Source organism: Salmo trutta, chromosome 4, assembly GCF_901001165.1.
Source record: "Salmo trutta chromosome 4, fSalTru1.1, whole genome shotgun sequence".
Lineage (NCBI taxonomy): Eukaryota > Metazoa > Chordata > Actinopteri > Salmoniformes > Salmonidae > Salmo > Salmo trutta.
In genome coordinates this window covers 44065598-44081566 of record NC_042960.1, presented here as the reverse complement: position 1 = coordinate 44081566, position 15969 = coordinate 44065598, and the positions used below count along the sequence as shown (strand labels likewise).

Below are 15969 nucleotides of genomic sequence, written 5' to 3'. Positions count from 1 at the left end.
CTACAAACAAACACACACACACAAACTCAGAACCCCCATGCAGCCACTTACCTACACACAGGAGAGCAGTGCAGGAGGCCGTATCGGCCTCCGCTCTGATAATCTATTGCCCCTGGCAATGGGATCAGATTTGCTTTGCTCCAGGACAAAAGAGGGAGAGAAAGGAAGGGGATAAAGAGAAAGACAGAGGGAGTATTGGGCCTGTAACCAAAAGGTCACTGGTTCGAATCCCTGAGATGATGAGGTGAAAAATCTGTCAATGTGCCCTTGAGCAAGGCTATTAACCCTAATTGCTCCTGTAAGTTGCTCTGGATATGAGAGGTTTTGTGGTTAGTTAGGGTGCAGAGGGGGTCTGGGAGAATGTTTCAGTGGAAATGTGAATCAACAATGTCGTCTGGGAGATCACACCCTAGTCTCACACACAGCCTGCACTTCATTATGAACATGGAGTACCGCTTCCATCTGCTGGCCAAATGACAACATCAGTTTCCTTCACAGATTTATTATTAGTTAATGTTTTTAGAAGATACATTTTACACATGCTGCAATCAAACATGTATGGCAATGCTTTTAAGGGACATTAGTATACACAAGCAAAAAAGTATTATAAAGATTATAAAAAAAGTTTGAATTCAGTTCATGATGCCAGCAGAGGAAAACATTTAAAGAAGCTAAAGTCCATCAATAGAAAAGTGAATTTGGTTGTCATCTTCTTAGCGGTGTAACTTCAAGGTTAGAAGGAGGTTGGTGATTCTAGGGTAGTGTGCACCAAGGTAGGGGTCAATTCACTAAATCCAGGAAGTAAATTGCCATAGTGACAGGACGACAGAGCGGCCTGGAATGTTGCTAACAGGAATATGGACTCAAACTACCTAAAGCCCCATCTACAAGCAACTTTAATGATCCAACAAAAATGATAATACTAGGTCTAACGTCTGGGATATCCCTCCAACCAACCCCAGGCTACCTCATACAACACCAGCCTTTATATAGAGAGGTAAAGATGTGGGTCTTGCTTCCTCAGATCAAATGGGTTAACAGACGGGGAGAAAGACGACCAGTACCCCCCTCCATCAACCCCTCTTCCTCCTTATATTCTTCTTCCATATTTACTCCTCATCATCGCTTCTCCAGTTTCTTGAACTTGGCCTCTGCAGAGAGACAGACAGATTGACTGACTGTGCAGGAAGGTTAGTTAGTCTCACACACACACACTTAGGAGTAGTGTCCAAGGGAAGTTAATTTTTAGCTGTTCATTTGGGACAGTGTGCTAGCGCTCTCTGCTGTTGGAGCTCAGGCTATAGAGGTAAACTTAAACAGCAGAGGGCACCATAAGGCTGTTCCTAACATTAAAGGGCCAGTGCATTTTTAATATGACACTATGAGGTCGAAATAACACAGCCTGTTCAGGTGGGATGGAGTTTTCGGTCCAGATCATGACGTCACAATCTGATCTGATTATAAAAGACCAATAACCGTTCATCAGGGTAAGCGGGTGGGCTCTAGATCATCCTATCAGCCAATCAGGGCTGTGTATGTGAATATCTTCAAACTTCTTTCCTAACACCCACACGATCAGACTGAGCATTTCAATGGCCAAAAGAGGAACAGGGTAATAAATGATACAAATATATATTTAGGAGTTGTTTAAATAAACAGTGATTTATTAGACATACAGTGATGATTAAAAAAAATACATAAACACTGCATGGGGCTTTAATGTTGAGCTGAACACTGCAGCACGGCTATTCTTAGCACATCTGCCATAGAGACTGCTATTAGATTCTAATAGAGAAGCCCTAGTGACCGAGCTAACATATATTTATTTCTATCTACCACTTCTCTCCCCCAGTCAGTCTGGTGAAGGTTAAGGTTACACACTGGAACTCAGTAGGCCCTTTTCCACTTACAGCCCTGGTATAAATATAGACTTGCAATATGAAGCTAAGATATGTGTTTCCACAGGCATGCTACTCTGTCTCTGTGTGTGTGTGTTTCTGTCTTACCAAGCTTCTTGGAGTAGGTGTCCAGTTTATAAGCAGCCTGCTCCAGAGACGACACTTGTTCCTCAATCTGGTTTATCTGGTCTAGATAGGGCTGGAGGCTGGCATCTGTAACACACAAAACAATATATTTTTCAGCTAAATTAAGGTTAAAAAAAAACATTTTCATAAAGGGTCGCAAGCGTCCCCCTCACGTTTGAAAGGCAAATAAACATACACTTGAGGTTGAGGTCCTGCAGGTTCCTGCTGATATTAATGCTGATGTCTTTCATCTCCATGTACTTCAGACTGGTCAGCTTGTTCATATTCTCCAGCAGACGATAGTCCTCACAGGTGCCTGGGTGAAGAGGGAAACGGGGGAGCATGAAACTTTCTCCACAACAGGAGATTATGACGTTGTTATGCTGAAGACATGACAGTATTCACTGAGTGTAATAAAACTCAATATTTGGAAGGTGTTCTTAATGTTTTGTACACTCAGCATATACTAGTATGCAACTGTATAGACAATGTAGAGGGAGAGACAGAAGACAGTCAGAGACAGGCAGGGGAGACAGACGTGCAGGAATACAGACCGATAGACAGGCACACCTGTGAGTTCTCCTTGTAGGAAGACCGCCATCTTATCGAACATGTCTGTACAGAGCTCATTGATGTCTGGTTCTACAGCCTCCTCTGCAGTCTCCACCCCACCGTCACCTACACACACACAGCAGTTACACAACATTGACATGTTGTAGAAACATCCCATCATCCGTAGTCTGGAGGATTCAGCTGGCTCCTACCTCAGATGTAGGACCAATTTGCCAGTCCCTTGGCATGATGCTGTGATAGTCGGCTTAGCTACTGCATTCTAATGTAATAAAGGGTACTCATGGCTGACTCCAGGCATAAGCAGTTGCTTAATAACTCACATTTTGTGCATACATTTGTTTACATCCCTGTTGGTGAGCATTTTTCCTTTGCCCAGAATTCGTCCACCTGACAGGTGTGGCATATCAAGAAGCTAATTAAACAGCATGATCATTACACAGGTGCACCCTGTGCTGGGGACAATATACAGTAAGGCCACTCTAAAATGGGCAGTTTTGTAATACAACACAATGCCACAGATGTCTCAAGTTGAGGGAGCGTGTAATTGGCATGCTGACTGCAGGAATTTCCACCAGAGCTGTTGCCAGATAATTGAATGTTCATTTCTCTTCCATAAGCCGCCTCCAACGTCATTTTAGAAAATTTGGCAGTATATCCAACCGGCCTCACAACTGCAGACCATGTGGCCTGCCCAGGACCTCCACATCCGGCTGCTTCACCTGCGGAATCGTCTGAGACCAGCCACTGGACAGCTGATGAAACTGAGGAGTATTAATGTCTGTAATAAAGCTCTTGTTGGGAAAACTCATTCTGATTGGCTGGGCCTGGCTCCGCAGTGGGTGAGCCTATGCCCACCCAGGGCTGCCCCCCTGCCCAGTCATGTCAAATCCATAGATTAGGGCATAATTAATTTATTTCAATTGACTGATTTACTTATATGAACTGTAACTCTTTAAATTCTTTGAAATTGTTGCATGTTGCGTTTATATTTTTGTTCAGTATATACACTCATAAATATATAGAAAAAAGTATGTGGACATCCCTATTTCAGCCGCACCCATTGCTGCCAGGTTTATAAAAAACAAAAACACAGCCATGCAATCTCCATAGACAAACATTGACAGTAGAATGGCCTCACTGAAGAGCTCAGTGACTTTCAACGTGGCACCGTCATAGGATGCCAACTTTACACCAAGTAATTTTGTCACATTTCTGCCCTGGTCAACTGTAAGCGTTGTTATTGTGAAGTGGAAATGTCTAGGAGCAACAACGGCTCAGCCGTGAAGTGGTAGGCCACAAGCTCACAGAACGGGACCGCCGAGGGCTGAAGCACGTAAAAATAGTCTGTCCTCAGTTGCAACATTCACTACAGAGTTCCAAACGGTTTCTGGAAGCAACATCAGCACAAGAACTGTTCATCGGGATCTTCATGAAATGGGTTTCCATGGCCGAGCAGCCGCAAACAAGCCTAAGATGCGCAATGCCAAGAGACGTCTGGAGTGATGTCAAGCTCACCACTATTGGACTCTGGAGCAGTGGAAACATTCTCTGGAGTGATGAACAACAATTCACCATCTGGCAGTAAGACGGACGAATCTGGGTTTGGCAGATGCCAGGAGAACGCTACCTGCCCCAATGCAGTGTCAACTGTAAAGTTTGGTGTTAGAGGAATAATGGTCTGGGGCTGTTTTTCACATTTCAGGTTAGGCCCCTTAGTTCCAGTGAAGGGAAATCTTAACACAGCAGTATACAATGACATTCTAGACAATTCTGTGCTGCCAACTTTGTGGCAACAGGTTGGGGAAGGCCCTTTCCTGTTTATGCATGACAGTGCCCCCCGTGCACAAAGCAAGACCTATACAGAACTGGTTTGTCGAGATCGGTGTCAAAGAACTTGACTGGCTTGCACAGAGCCCTGACCTCAACCCCATCGAACACCTTTGGGCTGAATTGGAATGCTGACTACGAGCCAGTCCTAATCGCCCAACATCAGTGCCAGACCTCACTAATGCGTTTGTGGCTGAATGGAAGCAAGTCCCAAAAGCAATGTTTCAACATCTAGTGGGGGGGACCAACTCCAAATTAATGCCCATGATTTTGGAAAGTGATGTTCGACGAGCAGGTGTCCACATTCATGCATACATACATGACCAAAAGAGCGTGTGCGTGCGTGCGTGCACACACACACACACACACACACACACACACGTGTCAAAAGTTTGGACACACCTACTCATTCAAAGGTTTTTCTTTATTTGTAGTATTTTTCTACATTGTAGAATAATAGTGAAGACATCAAAACTATGAAATAACACTTTATTTCACCTTTATTTAACCAGGTAGGCCAGTTGAGAACAAGTTCTCATTTACAACTGCCAAGATAAAGCAAAGCAGTGCGACAAAAAACAGAGTTACACATGGGATAAACAAAAGTACAGTCAATAACACAATAGAAAAATATATATACAGTGTGTGCAAATGGAGTAAGGAGGTAAGGCAATAAAAAGGCCATAGTAGCAAGTAATTACAATTTAGCAAATTAACACTGGAGTGATAAATGTGCAGATGATGATGTGCAAGTATCTGGGTTGGCGACCCCCCCTTGGGTTGTGCCGTGGTGGAGATCTTTGTGGGCTATACTCTGCCTTGTCTCAGGATGATATGTTGGTGGTTGAAGGCATCCCTCTAGTGGTGTGGGGGCTGTGCTTTGGCAAAGTGGGTGGGGTTATATCCTGCCTGTTTGGCCCTGTCCGGGGGTATCGTCGGACGGAGCCACAGTGTCTCCCGATCCCTCCTGTTTCAGCCTCCAGTATTTATGCTGCAGTAGTTATGTGTCGGGGGGGGGGGGGGGGGGGGGTCGGGAGACCAGCTGTTTTCAACTCTCTAGAGACAGCAGGAGCGGTAGAGATACTCTGAATGATCGGCTATGAAAAGCCAACTGTCATTTACTCCTGAGGTGCTGACCTGTTGCACCTTCGACAACCAATGTGATTATTTGACCCTGCTGGCCATCTATGAACATCTTAGCCATGTTCTGTTATAATCTCCACCCGGCACAGCCAGAAGAGAACTGGGTCACCCCTCATAGCCTGGTTCCTCTCGAAGTTTCTTCCTAGGTTCTGGCCTTTCTAGGGAGTTTTTCCGAGCCACCGTGCTTCTACACCTGCATTGCTTGCGGTTTGGGGTTTTAGGCTGGGTTTCTGTACAGCACTTTGTTACATCAGCTGACGAAAGAAGGGCTTAATAAATACATTTGATTGACTGAAGTAGAAATACTGGTGTGCAAAAGAGCAAAAAAAGTCAATAAAAACAATATGGGGATGAGGTAGGTAGTTGGATGGGCTATTTACAGATGGGCTGTGTACAGCTGCAGAGATCCGTATGCTGCTCAGATAGCTGATGCTTAAAGTTAGTGAGGGAGATACAGTTGAAGTCAGAAGTTTTCATACACTTAGGTTGGCGTCATTAAAACTCATTTTCAACCACTCCACATATTTCTTGTTAATTAACAAACTATAGTTTTGGCAAGTCGGTTAGGACATCTACTTCATGCATGACAAGTAATTTTTCCAACAATTGTTTACAGACAGATTATTTCACTTATAATTCACTGTATCACAATTCTAGTGGGTCAGAAGTTTACATACACTAAGTTGACTGCCTTTAAACAGCTTGGAAAATACCAGAAAATTGTGTCATGGCTTCAGAAGCTTCTGATAGGCTAACTGACATCATTTCAGTCAATTGGAGGTGTACCTGTGGATGTATTTCAAGGCCTACCTTCAAACTCAGGTCCTCTTCACTTTACATCATGGAAAAATCAAAAAGAAATCAGCAAAGACATCAGAAAATAAATTGTAGACCTTCACAAGTCTAGTTCATCCTTGGGAGCAATTTCCAAACGCCTGAAGGTACCATGTTCATCTATACAAACAATGGTACGCAATTATAAACACCATGGAACCACGCAGCCGTCATACCGCTCAGGAAGGAGACGCATTCTGTCTCCTAAAGATGAATGTACTTTGGTGCGAAAAGTGCAACGCAATCCCAGAACAAAGGCAAAGGACCTTGTGAAGATGCTGGAAGAAACAGGTACAAAAGGATCTATATCCACAGTAAAACGAGTCCTATATTGACATAACCTGAAAGGCCGCTCAGTAAAGAAGAAGCCACTGCTCCAAAACCGCCATAAAAAAGCCAGACTACGGTTTGCAACTGCACATGGGGACAAAGACGGTACTTTTTGTAGAAATGTCCTCTAGTCTGATGAAACAAAAATAGAACTGTTTGGCCGTAATGACCATCGTTATGTTTGGAGGAAAAAGGGGGATGCTTGCAAGCCGAAGAACACCATCTCAACCGTGAAGCACGGGGGTGGCAGCATCATGTTGTGGGGGTGCTTTGCTGCAGGAGGGACTGGTGCACTTTACAAAATAGATGGCATCATGAGGAAAGAAAATTATGTGGATATATTGAAGCAACATGTCAAGACATCCGTCAGGAAGTTAAAGCTTGGTCGCAAATGGGCCTTCCAAATGGACAATGACTCCAAGCATACTTCCAAAGTTGTGGCAAAATGGCTTAAGGAAAACAAAGTCAAGGTATTGGAGTGGCCATCCTAAAGCCCTGACCTCAATCCTATAGAACATTTGTGGGCAGCACTGAAAAAGTGCGTGCGAGCAAGGAGGCCTACAAACCTGACTCAGTTACACCAGCTCTGTCAGGAGAAATGGGCCAAATTTCACCTAACTTATTGTGGGAAGCTTGTGGAAGGCTACCCGAAACGTTTGACCCAAGTTAAACAATTTAAAAGGCAATGCTACCAAATACTAATTGAGTGCATGTAAACTTCTGACCCACTGGGAATGTGATAAAAGAAATAAAAGCTGAAATAAAATCACTCTACTACTTTTCTGACATTTCACATTCTTAAAATAAAGTGGTGATTCTAACTGACATAAGACATGGAATTTTTACTTAGATTAAAATGTCAGGAACTGTGAAAAACTGAGTTTAAATGTATTTTGCTAAGGTGTTTGTAAACTTCTGACTTCAACTGTAAGTCTCCAACTTCAGCAATTTTTGCAAATCGTTCTAGTTGTTGGCAGCAGAGAACTGGAAGGAACGGCAGCCAAAGGCTTTGGGAATGACCAGTGAGATATACCTGCTGGAACGTTGCTATGGTGACCAGTGAGCTGCGTTAAGGCGGAGCTTTACCTAGCAGACGAATATGTAGCGAAGGCCAGCCGACGAGAGCATACATGTCGCAGTGGTGGGTAGTATATGGGGCGTCGGTGACAAACCAGATGGCACTGTGATAACTGGATGCAGTTTTCTGAGTAGAGCGTTGGAGGCCATTTTGTAAATGACATTGCCGAAGTCGAGGATTGGTAGGATAGTAAATTTTACGAGGGTATGTTTTGCAGCGTAAGTGAAGGAGGCTTTGTTGCGAAATAGGAAGACAATTCTATATTTAATTTTGGATTGGAGACGCTTAATATGAGTTTGGAAGGAGAGTTTACAGTCTAGCCAGGCACCTAGGTATTTGTAGTTGTCCACATATTCTAAGTCAGAACCGTCCAGAGTAGTGATGCTAGTCGGGCGGGCAGCGATCGGTTGAAGAGCATGCATTTATTTTTACTAGCATTTAAGAGCAGTTGGAGGCCAAGGAAGGAGTGTTGTATGGCATTGAAGCTCGTTTGGAGGTTTGTTAACAGTGTCCAAAGGGCCAGAAGGGCCATTGATATATACAGAGCTAGGAGTCGGCCAGAGAATTGAACCCTGTGGTACCCCCATAGAGACTGCCAGAGGTCCGGACAACAGACCCTCCGATTTGACACACTTAACTATCTGAGAAGTAGTTAGTGAACCAGGCGAGGCAGTCATTAGAGAAACCAAGGCTGTTGACTCTGCCGATAAGATTTTTTTAATTTAACCTTTATTTCACTAGGCAAGTGCCTGTGCCCTGCCTGTGCCATTAAACCCCTACAACTCATCCAGAACGCCGCAGCCCGTCTGGTGTTCAACCTTCCCAAGTTCTCTCACGTCACCCCGCTCCTCCGCTCTCTCCACTGGCTTCCAGTTGAAGCTCGCATCCGCTACAAGACCATGGTGCTTGCCTACGGAGCTGTGAGGGGAACGGCACCTCCGTACCTTTAGGCTCTGATCAGGCCCTACACCCAAACAAGGGCACTGCGTTCATCCACCTCTGGCCTGCTCGCCTCCCTACCTCTGAGGAAGCACAGTTCCCGCTCAGCCCAGTCAAAACTGTTCGCTGCTCTGGCACCCCAATGGTGGAACAAGCTCCCTCACGATGCCAGGACAGCGGAGTCAATCACCACCTTCCGGAGACACCTGAAACCCCACCTCTTTAAGGAATACCTGGGATAGGATAAAGTAATCCTTCTAACCCCCCCCCCTTAAAAGATTTAGATGTACTATTGTAAAGTGGTTGTTCTACTGGATATTATAGGTGAATGCACCAATTTGTAAGTCGCTCTGGATAAGAGCGTCTGCTAAATGACTTAAATGTAAATGTAAGTGAGTTAAGAACAAATTCTTATTTTCAATGACGGCCTAGGAACAGTGGGTTAACTGCCTTGTTCAGGGACAGAACATATTTTTACGTTGTCAGCTCGGGGATTCGATCTTGCAGCCTTGCGGTTACTAGTCCAACGCTCTAACCACTAGGCTAACTGCCGCCCCTGCGGTGATTGACAGAGTCGAAAGCTTTGGCCAGGTCAATGAAGACAGCTGCACAGTACTGTCTTTTATCGATGGCGGTTGTGATATTGTTTAGTACCTTGAGCGTGGTTGAGGTGCACCCGTGACCAGCTCGGAAACCCGATTGCACAGCGGAGAAGGTATGGTGTGATTCGAAAATGGTCAGTGATCTGTTTGTTAACGTGGCTTTCGAAGACTTTAGAAAGGCAGGGCAGGATGGATATAGGTCTAACAGTTTGGGTCTAGAGTGTCACCCCCTTTGAAGAGGGGGATAACCGCGGCATCTTGCCAATCTTTAGGAATCTCGGGTGAAACGAAAGGGAGGTTGAACAGACTAGTATTAGGGGTTGCGACAATGGCGGCAGATAATTTTAGGAAGAGGGTCCAGATTGTCTAGCCCAGCTGATTTGTACGGGTCCAGGTTTTTGCAGCTCTTTCAGAACATCTACTATCTGGATTTGGGTGGAGAAGCTGGGGAGGCTTGGGCAAGTAGCTGCGGGGGGTGCAGAGCTGTTGGCCGGGGTAGCCAGGAGGACAGCATGGCCAGCCGTAGATAAATGCTTATTGAAATTCTCGATTATCGTGGATTTATCGGTGGTGACAGTGTTTCCTAGCCTCAGTGCAGTGGGCAGCTGGGAGGTGCTCTTATTCTCCAAGGACTTTACAGTTTCCCAGAACTTTTTGGAGTTAGAGCTACAGGAGGCAAATTTCCATTTGAAAAAGCTAGTCTGCTTTCCTGTGTGTATTGGTTCCTGACTTCCCTGTAAAGTTGCACATCGCAGGGAAAATTCGATGCTACTGCAGTACGCCACAGGATGTTTTTGTGCTGGTCGAGGGCAGTCCGGTCTGGAGTGAACCAAGGGCTATATCTGTTCTTAGTTCTACATTTTTTGAAAGGGGCATGCTTATTTAAGATCGTGAGGAAATTACTTTTAAAGAACCATGGAATCATGTAACAAAAAAACAAAACAAAGTGTTAAACAAATCAAAATATATTTTATCTTTGAGATTCTTCAAAGTAGCCCCCCTTTGCTTTGATGACAGCTTTGCACACTCTTGGCATTCTCTCAACCAGCTTCATGAGGTAGTCACCTGGAATGCATTTCAATTAACAGGTGTACCTAGTTAAAAGTGAATTTGTGGAATTTCTTTCCTTCTTAATGTGTTCGAGCCAATCAGTTGTGTTGTGACAAGGTAGGGGTGGTATACAGAAGATAACCTTATTTGGTAAAAGACCACGTCCATATTATGGCAAGAACAGCTCAAATAAGCAAAGATAATCAACAGTCCATTATTTCTTTAAGACAGGAAGGTCAGTCAATATTGAACATTTCAAGAACTTTGAAAGTTCCAAGTGCAGTCGCAAAAACCATCAAGCGCCATGACGAAACTGGCTCTCATGACACCCAGAGTTACCTCTGCTGTAGAGGATAAGTTAATTTGTTACCAACCTCAGAAATTGCAGCCCAAATAAATGTGTCAGAGTTCAAGTAACAGACATCTCAACATCAATTGTTCAGAGGAGACTGCGTGTATGAGGCCTTCATGGTTGAATTGCTGCAAAGAACCCACTACTAAAGGACACCAATAAGAAGAGACTTGCTTGGGCCAAGAAACACGAGCAATGGACATTAGACCGGTGGAAATTTGTCCTTTGGTCTGATGAGTCTATGTTATATTTTTGGTTCCAACCGCTGTGTCTTTGTGAGACGCAGAGTAGGTGAACGGATGATCTCTGCATGTGTGGTTCCAACAGTGAAGCATGGAGGAGGAGGTGTGATGGTGCTTTGCTGGTGACACGGTCTGTGATTTATTTAGAATTCAAGGCACATTTAACCAGCATGGCCACCACAGCATTCTGCAGTGACACGCCACCACAGCATTCTGCAGTGACACGCCACCACAGCATTCTGCAGTGACACGCCACCACAGCATTCTGCAGTGACACGCCACCACAGCATTCTGCAGTGACACGCCACCACAGCATTCTGCAGTGACACGCCACCACAGCATTCTGCAGTGACACGCCATCACAGCATTCTGCAGTGACACGCCATCACATCTGGTTTGTGCTTAGTGGGACTGTCATTTGTTTGTTTTTCAACAGGACAATGACCCAACACACCTCCAGGCCGTGTAAGGGCTATTTGACCAAGAAGGAGAGCGCTGCATCAGATGACCTGGCCTCCACAATCACCTGACCTTAACCCAATTGAGATGAGTTGGACCGCAGAGTGAAGCAAAAGCAGCCATCAAGTGCTCAGCATATGTGGGAACTCCTTCCAGGTGAAGCTGGTTGAGAAAATGCCAAAAGTGTGCAAAGCTGTCATCAAGGCAAAGGGTGGCTACTTTGAAGATTCTAAAACATATTTTGACTTGTTTAACACTTTTTTGGTTACTACATGATTCCATATGTATTATTTCATAGTTTTGATGTCTTCACTATTATTCTACAATGTAGAAAATAGTAAAAATAAACCTTGAATGAGTAGGTGTGTCCAAACTTGACTGGTACCGTACACACACAAAAGTATGTGGACACCCCTTCTAATTAGCAGATTCGCATATTTCAGCCACATCTGTGCCGACACGTCTATAAAATCGAGCACACAGCCACGCAATCTCCATAGACACACATTGGCTGTGAAATGGCCCATACTGATGAGCTCAGGATGCCATCTTTCAGTCAGTTCATAAAGTGTCTGCTCTGCTAGAGCTGCCCTAGTCAACTGTAAGTTCTGTCACTGTGAAGTTAAAACATCTAGGAGCAACAATGGCTCAGCCACGAAGTGGTAGGCCACACAAGCTCAAAGAACGGGATGACCGAGTGCTGAAGCGCATAGAAATCATCTGTCCTCGGGTTGCAACACATGCTCAATGGAAGCTAGTCTCCACAGCAATGTTCCAACATCTACTGGAAAGCTTTCCCAGAAGAGTGGAGGCTGTTATAGCAGCAAAGGGGGGACCAACTCCATATTAATGCCCATGATTTTGGAATGATATGTTCAACGAGCAGGTGTCGACATACATTTGGTCATGTAGTGTATATATTAACTCAGTTGGGGTCTCAACTTACTGCTTAGAGTTAGAATACACAAGGTTCAAGTTCAACATGTGGTTGTTACATCAGCAGTTTCGCTCTTGTTTTGTCAGTCAGACAGTCACTCAATTAGCCATGTCAGCTAACAATTTTTAGATTGGTATGTTAGTCTAGTCAGTTATCATGGCCAAATACCACCCAGGGGCAGTAACCTCCATGGGACCCCCATTGATTTTGTGAGTCACTCTCAGATACTGTATAATTAACATGGCATCATGGCAAAACGTGTAGAATTGCAGGGCCCAAAAGTCTAGAGCCAGCCCTTAAGGTACTAACACCAGTCTCATATCAGAAGATGGCCAGAGTAAACAACAAACAAATTGTTAATCTTCTTGCTCTCAATAACTAAAATAGCGCATCAACTTGCAGCCAGGTCGTCTCCATTGGCCCATTTGTGTTTGTCGACCTGCTACGGTTAGCTGGAATTGGAAGCTAGCAAGCGCCACTCACTGCTGCTGGTAGGCTTCTTGGGCGCCGCGGGCACAACCTGGCCGTCAGCAGCAGTCTCACCAGGCTCTCCCCGGGGTTCGGAGCTCCCTCCCAGGCTGAGGACGGTAGGATGGGCCGGGGGTACTCTGGAGATGCTATCCATCGCAGCAGCCTCCTCTCCCGTGGCCGCCATTTTGCCTTTCCGCCAGTCACATGATGGAGAGCTTCACGTGACATTTATTGTCGTCTCTACCTTCTTGCCTTTTGTGCTGTTGTCATGTTGTGCGATCATGTGTTGCAGCTATGCCATGTTGTTATCTTAGGTCCCTCTGTATATAGTGTTGTGGTGTGTCGCTTGTCATGATGTGTGTTTTATCCTATATTTTTATTACATTTTGTAATGTTTAATCCCAGCCCCGTCCCCGCAGGCCTTTTGGTAGGCCGTCATTGTAAATACGAATTTGTTCTTAACTGACTTGCCTAGTTAAATAAAGGTTCAATATTTTTTTTAAATAAAAGGTTCAATAAAATTATAAAAATAAATTATTCCCCCTCTTCTGAATTCGAGCTACACCCTTTTACTTGACAGGTGCGTGCTACGTCGTGTGGTTGTCACCACTCACCATCATCACACAAACAATAATATCACGATTCATTTATATTTTTCCTATTCATATTGATTGATAGTTTTATATTTATATTGTTTTATCGTTGTTCGAGTGTAGTGAGCTCGAGCTGTCCATGCTGTTTTGCCTCTAGTCGTGTTGCATTATGAACACTTCGAATCAGCGTGAAACATAATATTAGTGTTTGCGGAGCTAACTAGTCAGCCAAATGTTAGATGTTTTGGGGTAAAATAAAGGGGATCCTCAGTCCTCTCTTCGGTTCATATGGGTGGGTCAGGGTGCTGACGTTCTACGCAGGAAGTGTCCAGTGAACCATCGTGACAGCCTGCGTGATTGTAAACATGGCGCCGTGCACCGCTACAGGGCTGTGCTGTTTTACATCCCGTTTGTAGCTAGCCTGAGACACAAAACTTAACCATGGAGACAGAAGAGGAGCAACATATGACAACTCTCCTCTGCATGGGTTTCCCAGATGCAGTGGCGATACGCAAGGCGCTACGCCTGGCGAAGAACGACATCAACGAGGCTGTGGCGCTCCTGACCAACGAAAGCCCCGGTCTTGGGTATGGATATGAGCCGATGGAGAGTGGCCCTGCCCCAGGCCCGAGTGGAGACGGGGAGTCTAGCGGGCGGACTGGGACTGGAGGGTTCGACCCACCTCCCGCATACCACGATGTGGTGGAGAGCGAGGTAAGGGCGAAGAAGGATAGTAACGTTAGTTCGCTGGCTTCGTAAGCTAGAACACAAGCTAGCTAACGTCGTTAGCGCTATCAAATCTAGCGATGATGGTGGCTAGGTAGCCAGACAGGGCTCGCCCTACAATATTGCATAGCGCGCACCGCTCATGCCTGGCTGTCAAAATATAGAAGGAAAATCCGCGGCATGCATAACTCAATTTAGTTAGCTAACGTTAGCGCAATCTCGGTCTGCATAAATTCGACACCCGGCTAGTTGAGTTGTAAATACAGCACTAGATACTTTCATCATCAGTATTGAAGTTGGGTGCACACTAGCCAACATCCGATTCAGAATGTAGCGGTTGCTAGACAGCTAGCTAGGTAGTTAGCTAGCTAGCCCAGCGCTTGGGGATGGGGGAATGCGCGAATCTCTAACGTTACATGGGGCAAACTTGCTAACCAACTAACTAGTGTTGGCAATAGTTATTAATAAAGCCGGTTTGCAGAGTGAATGTGGTGATATTAAGATCTTAGCATTCATTATCTTGGGGAAATGCACATCTGTATGCATCTTAGCATAATGTAATGTGGCTAGTGATAATGCCCGAGAAGCCGGTGTTTGTTGGATATTGGCACCGGTGTTGTTAGGCCGGAGACGAAGTCGATAGGTAGCCTAGCGGTTAAGAGCGTTGGGCCAGTAACCGAAAGGTCACTGGTTGGAATCCCTGAGCCCACTACGTGAATAATCCGTCGATGAGCAAGGCACTTAACCCTAATTGCTCATGTATGGGCTCTGGATAAGAGCGTCTGATAACTGACTAAAATGTAGCTAGCCAACGTTAGCTACGCGAACTAAGCTGGCTATAACTAGGTACATTAAGAGAAGCTGAGATTTCGCAATCGCCCGTGAACCTGATACGGCCATCTTGGGCTTTAAATATTGTCTAATAAAAAAAGTACTTTAAATTGTTTATAGTCCAGTGACAACGTGATGTCTAACTAAACTCCAGCATACAGCAGCTGCAAGCTAGCTAGAGAGAATCAAGTAGGGGCAGGGCAAAACCGTTTTGGTGATTTGGGTATCATCAAAATAACTCAATCGCACAAATGTTTGATCCCATTCAGCGGTTTTTACCTGATTAAGTAAAATACCATTGGACATTTTATGTTGAAAGATCAGTTTATATTCCTAATACTTAAGTTGAAAATGATGCTGTTGCTGCTTACTGTTAAGACATAATGATAAAAAAAAATATTTAACCTTTATTTAACCAGGTAGGCAAGTTGAGCAAGTTGAGAACAAGTTTACAACTGCGACCTGGCCAAGATAAAGCAAAGCAGTATGATACATATGTAACCGATGTGAAATGGCTAGTTAGTTAGCGGTGGTGCGCGCTAATAGCGTTTCAATCGGTGACGTCACTCTCTCTGAGACTTGAAGTAGGGTTTCCCCTTGCGTTGCAAGGGCCGCGGCTTTTGTGGCGCGATGGGTAACGATGCTTCGTGGGGTGTCAGTTGTTGATGTGTGCAAGGGTCCCTGGTTCGAGCCCGGGTTGGGGCGAAGAGAGGGACGGAACCTACACTGTTACACATACAACAACACATAGTTACACATGGAGTAAAACAAACATACAGTCAATAATACAGTAGAAAAATAAGTCTATATACAATGTGAGCAAATAAGGTGAGATAAGGAAGGTAAAGGCAAAAAAAAGGCCATGGTGGCGACGTAAATACAATATAGCAAGTAAAACACTGGAATAGTAGATTTGCAGTGGAAGAAAGTGCAAGTAGAAATAATGGGGTGCAAAGGA

The 15969-nt window shown here is 44.8% G+C and overlaps 2 protein-coding genes across 2 annotated transcripts in view; one reads left to right on the top strand and one right to left on the bottom strand.

Moving 5' to 3' along the window:
- Positions 1–486: 486 nt before the first annotated feature.
- Positions 487–13075, bottom strand: bloc1s2 (biogenesis of lysosomal organelles complex-1, subunit 2). Its single transcript, XM_029750898.1, has 5 exons — positions 12874–13075; positions 2595–2702; positions 2221–2340; positions 2007–2111; positions 487–1151 (listed from the first exon to the last, which is right to left on the bottom strand). Exons 1-5 carry the CDS (start codon positions 13043–13045, stop codon positions 1120–1122), a joined length of 537 nt encoding a protein of 178 aa, XP_029606758.1. The 5' UTR covers positions 13046–13075; the 3' UTR covers positions 487–1119.
- A 698-nt stretch (positions 13076–13773) lies between these two features.
- LOC115193029 (ubiquitin carboxyl-terminal hydrolase 24) overlaps positions 13774–15969 on the top strand; it is a 52712-nt gene continuing 50516 nt past the window's right edge. The window contains exon 1 of the mRNA XM_029752023.1: positions 13774–14168. Coding sequence (XP_029607883.1) covers positions 13896–14168 — 273 coding nt within the window. The 5' untranslated portion in view covers positions 13774–13895. The remainder of the gene's footprint in view (positions 14169–15969) is intronic.